The sequence below is a fragment of the Cicer arietinum genome, chromosome 3 (genome assembly GCF_000331145.2).
Source record: "Cicer arietinum cultivar CDC Frontier isolate Library 1 chromosome 3, Cicar.CDCFrontier_v2.0, whole genome shotgun sequence".
Classification (NCBI taxonomy): domain Eukaryota; kingdom Viridiplantae; phylum Streptophyta; class Magnoliopsida; order Fabales; family Fabaceae; genus Cicer; species Cicer arietinum.
Genome location: NC_021162.2, coordinates 75619800 through 75625051, shown reverse-complemented (window position 1 = coordinate 75625051; position 5252 = coordinate 75619800). Strand labels below are relative to the sequence as shown.

The 5252-nt window shown below is 36.3% G+C and overlaps 1 protein-coding gene across 2 annotated transcripts in view; it reads right to left on the bottom strand.

Annotated features, from left to right (window-relative positions):
* Positions 1 to 5252, bottom strand: part of LOC101508014 (myosin-11-like) — a 13130-nt gene that overhangs the window by 3030 nt on the left and 4848 nt on the right. For both annotated transcript variants that reach the window (XM_004494663.4, XM_012714190.3), the window contains exons 14-30: positions 5090 to 5127; positions 4777 to 4903; positions 4525 to 4695; positions 4228 to 4359; positions 3969 to 4078; positions 3801 to 3861; positions 3478 to 3655; positions 3104 to 3309; positions 2900 to 3019; positions 2651 to 2749; positions 2238 to 2459; positions 1360 to 1499; positions 881 to 992; positions 754 to 798; positions 383 to 664; positions 130 to 285; positions 6 to 38 (exon numbers count right to left, since the gene is read on the bottom strand). In XM_004494663.4, the coding sequence (XP_004494720.1) occupies positions 6 to 38; positions 130 to 285; positions 383 to 664; positions 754 to 798; positions 881 to 992; positions 1360 to 1499; positions 2238 to 2459; positions 2651 to 2749; positions 2900 to 3019; positions 3104 to 3309; positions 3478 to 3655; positions 3801 to 3861; positions 3969 to 4078; positions 4228 to 4359; positions 4525 to 4695; positions 4777 to 4903; positions 5090 to 5127 (2232 nt within the window). The remainder of the gene's footprint in view (positions 1 to 5; positions 39 to 129; positions 286 to 382; positions 665 to 753; positions 799 to 880; positions 993 to 1359; positions 1500 to 2237; positions 2460 to 2650; positions 2750 to 2899; positions 3020 to 3103; positions 3310 to 3477; positions 3656 to 3800; positions 3862 to 3968; positions 4079 to 4227; positions 4360 to 4524; positions 4696 to 4776; positions 4904 to 5089; positions 5128 to 5252) is intronic.

Below are 5252 nucleotides of genomic sequence, written 5' to 3'. Positions count from 1 at the left end.
AGGGAAAGATTGACTCCCGCTGGAGCTCCACGGAAACTCTGTAACAAGGTAAATGAAAATATATACTTGCCTGAAGAAGGAAAATTTCTCAATGGGAATTAATCCGTTCAAATCAGAAGTTATATTTACTTGTGTCATCCTCCCAAACAGGGTTGCCGAGGAAGAACGGCGGCGTTGAGGAGCCATTCCAGCAGCACCACTCGCCTTAAGTGTGCGCTGAAGCAACAAGAGAAGTGTAGAAGCATTGGATAACCAATAAGCCAAGACATCATTGTTTTCCTGGGTCTGAAGTCCAATAAAGACAATTTAGTGAAAATAAATTTGTTAAGAAAGAAGTATGAGAAAAAAACAAACTATCACATGAAAGTTGAGCATTTTACACCTCAATTGCATGGCCTATAGTTTGGATAATACGATCAAACACACTGGTACGCTCAACTTCAAATGATCTCCAATGCAAGAGGCATTTGTATATGATACAGGCAGCAATTGGTCTATTCCCAGCAAAGCCTAGATGCTGTGCAATACATCTAATGAGCAACTCTTGGTTCTCCTGTTGTTTCTCATTCAGTGACTTCTGTGGTTTATCCTCCACCTCATTGGATTCCCTGGATTCCCTGGATTCTCTGGATTCCCTGTGGTTCATTGATGGACTTTGCATATCCTGATTAGTTTATCAAGTGAAAAATAAGTCAAATCCACATATATGCATATCCGATGCAAATAACCATGATTTAACATAAATTTTGTTACCAGATGTGGTTTTGCTTCTACTCCAATATGTCCACTGTCAACTCTCTATCAACGGAGATAAGAAAATCTTAAAAACCATCTTTAAGATTCATATTATTATGTACATGAGATTCATTCCAAGGAGTACCTGGATAATTGATCTGGAGCGTCCTGAGAGGAACTTATTAGGTGCCATGGAAACAGCTTGTTGACGTAGAACTTGATTCTCTGATTCTAAATTTGTAATCTTCTCTTCTAGCCTAATCAACGGAATGTCAGATTTTGGTCAGTCGCCTCACCAAATGACCAAATTCAGGTAGAAATGAGTGATATGATATTATTTTTTAAGACAAGAATTAAGAATTAGATATAAATTCATTCCTCGTGGTTGTCATCATCATTGCTACTTAGTGAAGAAGAGAAATAAAGAAAAATCAGTTAGCAACCATTATCATACTACTCTTGAGTAAAAGCAAATATCTGGATTAAGATTTTAGGCACTGAAGTTTGAAAGATTCCTCCAAATCATGAATCAGTTACTCTCCAATCCAACATATTAAAATTACTTGCCATTGGTTAGCACGGGTGAAAAGAGATAGTGGGTTTGTTGTTCATTTTTTATATTACCTGGTCAATGATTCTTGGAGCTGACGGGCCTTCTTTTCTGTGTCTTCTAACTTTTTACTCCTTTCTTCACTATAAGCTTGGGCTTCATTATATTTCTTTTCCAAATCACCAGCTTTCTGTTTCTCTGACTCTAGTGATGTCTGTGCGAAGACAAAGTAAAGGCAACATCATATAAGACGAGATGACCACTCTACACCTCACAAGAACTTGAGTATACGACTAAAAGCTTAAGAATAGATCACCCTACTTAGTGAGTTTGTGCTAAACCAATAAAAAATACATGCATAAACATTTAATCATTTTTTAATCCCTTGGTACTGTAATCTGTCGAATAAAACTTTATTGTGTTTCTGCCTAACAACTTAAGCTGTGTTGTTTTCATTTTTCATTAATTGTGAATATATTGCCTTAATTGTCAAGTATTCATTCAAGGAGAATGCACAATAATGTGAATTTACTATACTGCTTCTCATATCAACTGGTGGGAAACAAATCACGTTACATGCCTTTTGGTTAGGGATCCATTGAAACTTCTTCTCATTCATATGAATGCTATGAACTCCGAAATGTACAGCTAAGATTTCATTTGGTTCTCTGAAAGCATCTAAAATGGATGCCTGCTTTAGCTCTGTTTATAAGATATTTTACATCATTGAATATATCATGTCCGGAACTGAAAAAAAATACTGTCTAAATGACATCTTCACATTGAATTTTTTTTTCTAGTCTTCAACCAAATATTCATAATTCAAACATGTTTTCCAACTTGTTCCATCTAACCAATGAAGCACTCAAAAAGTGATAAAATTGTCTACAAAATTTCAGTTAACAAGCATTATACATGGAAGTAGTAGCATTCTAAGACTGAACATTCTTACCTTTAAACTCTCAACTTCTGCTGTTAGAGATTCAATCTTCTGTGTGTCTTCAACGATAACCTGAGTCTCTTGAATAACAGGAGGTGCTTCTTCTATAGATTTCTTTGCATTCTCTCGCTCCTTTACAAGCATGGCATTGGTTTCATCAGCTTTGCTCTGCAGCTCCTGCAGGGAGTTCTGCAGTTTTGCTATCTCTTGTGCTTTGGATTCTTCTAGATTGGTCTGCAGCATTTGATACAGTTCTTTAGGGTTTTCAAAAAGTAAAAGGATACTTGGTCACTTGGACAGATTGATCTTTTATTTTCTCTTATTTCCCCCATTTGTGCAATTTTACAAAAACGTCTGATTGTGAAAAATAAAAGAACAATAACATCCTCGATATTTTTATCTAACTGCAAAAAAATATATCTTACCCTTAAACTTTTTTCTAGTTGGAGGCGCCATGTGAGTTCCTCCACTCGTTTTTCAAGCTTATCCTTTGCCTCTTTAAGTGCGCCAGTTTCTCTTGCAGCCTAAAGCAAATAAAAACAAATATCAACTGAGAGTAGAGAGAAACACAAAAATCAGGAATAAGAAAAAATGAGGCTGCTTAAATATTAATTGATGAGTCATATAGGAGAAACATAATTTTTATATATGAGGTTCCTAAGTTTGGAACTTACCATTTTCAGGTTCCTAAGTTCTTTTCTGGCTACACGCCCTCTCCATCGGCATTGTGTCAGAATTGAACCTTTCTTCAACCTCTTATAATATGAGGAAGCCCTGTAGCACCGCCAGCGAGCCTGAAATTTTTTGAGAGAGAATTTAAATATTGAATAGATATGTTCTTGGCAGATGGTCCTAATCCTACAAGAGTCAACTATAACCTGAATTGTGATGGAAGCTTTAGTCCGTTTCCTAAAATTGAACTCCTTACGGGCAGCGATTGCCCTCAAAGCTGTTTGCAAAGTAAGCACTGATGCATGGAGTTTAATGTAGGATTTCCAAGATGAATGTCTGCGTGCGTGCTTCTGAATTTTCACAGCAGCAGCATCCCTTCTCATGTGTTGATAAAGTTTACATGCAAGTCTTCCTACAGAACATATTACGCATGTGAAATATATGTAAGAAGAAAATAGATTGGTCAAGCAGTGAGATGTCCTACAGTACTGAGATACATTATTCTATATAGGGAAGTCCATACAATATTGCACCAATCCAAACAAATGATTTAAGCTATATCATTTTTAAAATACTTCACCTCTCCACAGAGACTGCACATATATGGTTTTCTTTCGTAATGCAAGATAATGTTTACGGGCCTGATGGGTTCGTATACGCCGTTGGATAGTTTTTGCTGCTATACTTAGTACTTGAGCTCTCCGAGCATCTAGTTCAGCCATCTGACCTGCTCTTAGAAATACCTTTGTTTTTCCAATCTACAAAATGGCCACCCAATCAAATGATTTTTGGTCATGAATGTCAGTGAAGCATAAACATATATATGCATGTTAAATGATCATACAATACCCTTATTGGCAAGATATTGAAACAAGAACGCGAGAAAATAATTATTCAAAGTACCTGATATCCTTTAAGCTCCATCTTTTCTAGAATCTTGTGGCAAACGGCCTTCTCATCATTGCTGCCGTTAGGTGAAAAAACGTAGCAGATTAGTTGGGTGCGAAATGATGGATCACAAAAAGCCAAGGCTTTCTCTATGGCTTAAAAATATACAAGAAGAGTTCTTACTGTGCTTCTGTGACCTCTGGGGCAAGGAGGGAAAATCGGTTTATAAACTCAAAGAAAGCACGGCGAGTTGGGTACCCAGCACAACTTATCCTGATTGCCTCTAAAACACCCTGTAAGATAAAGCATTCGAGACAACGGAGAAAAGGTTAAAAACAGACAACTGGAAAAAGGTTAAAAACATGAAGAAACAATGGCCATGTTTTTGCACACACTATCATCCGAAGAATGGAATAAAGGAGGAAAATCAAAGTATACTCACACCACAGCGAAGTTGTTGCATAATATTGACATTCTCAAAAACTGCAGGCTTGAGGAGGTTGTTTGGTTTCACACATCTAACGTAATGAGGCTCTGTTGAGTTTAATGTCTCCATTAATTGTTGTAATTGCAGCTGCACCATTCAGTATATGAAAATAAAGTTTGTTAGCTTCCTGATAGTAAGAGTACAGTATAGTTTTGTAAGCTAGGACATGAGTACATGTTGATGCAAGAAGTTTATTGTTATTTGTGACAAAGTCCACATGCTTAAAAATAAAGATTAGACAAAGAATGATACCTTAAAACGAGAACCGATAGAAGAAAACTTTGAAGATTTCGATGTCTCTTCTGGAAGTGGAGGAAAAAGACCCGCTACAAAAGGACATTTGGAAGAACTCAATAAATCTTGATGTTCAGGAACCACATAATCCTTGTTTTTATCTAAAAATTGGTCAGACTGGTACTGCACCTGCACATTTATGACAGTAGAATGGATAGACATAAGATGTCTCATTTTTACTGAAGCTGATGCTATGAAAATAAGTCATACCTCGCCCGCATAATGAGCAATAGTGAAATCTGTTCGAGACAATTTTGGTTTAACAAAGCGCTTGTGACTCTTAAATGTCTGATAAAGCTTGTTTGAAAATGTTTCATGTGTTGACTTTGGAAACATGCTGAAAGACAAGAGGGGAAAAAATTAGAATGAAGGGGTGAATTTAAGATAGTATATAACAAGGAGCTTAAGATTTAAACAATAGAAAAACTGGATCATATAACCAAAAGGATATGCTTAAACATCATCTAGCAAGCTATAAATTTCCATTTTGTTAACGAAGAAGTTCAGGGGAATAATATTTTACCAAGCTTCATCAAGGAGAGCGATGATTCCTCCAGGTTTCTGCAAAAGGAAAAAACAATGTATAAGACTAGTATGGAAAATAGAGGATCACAACGTTAAAAGAAAGGAGTAAAAATGAATTGAATTTTGGAAAGAGTAAAAATTAAGAAAGTTACAGCCTAGGG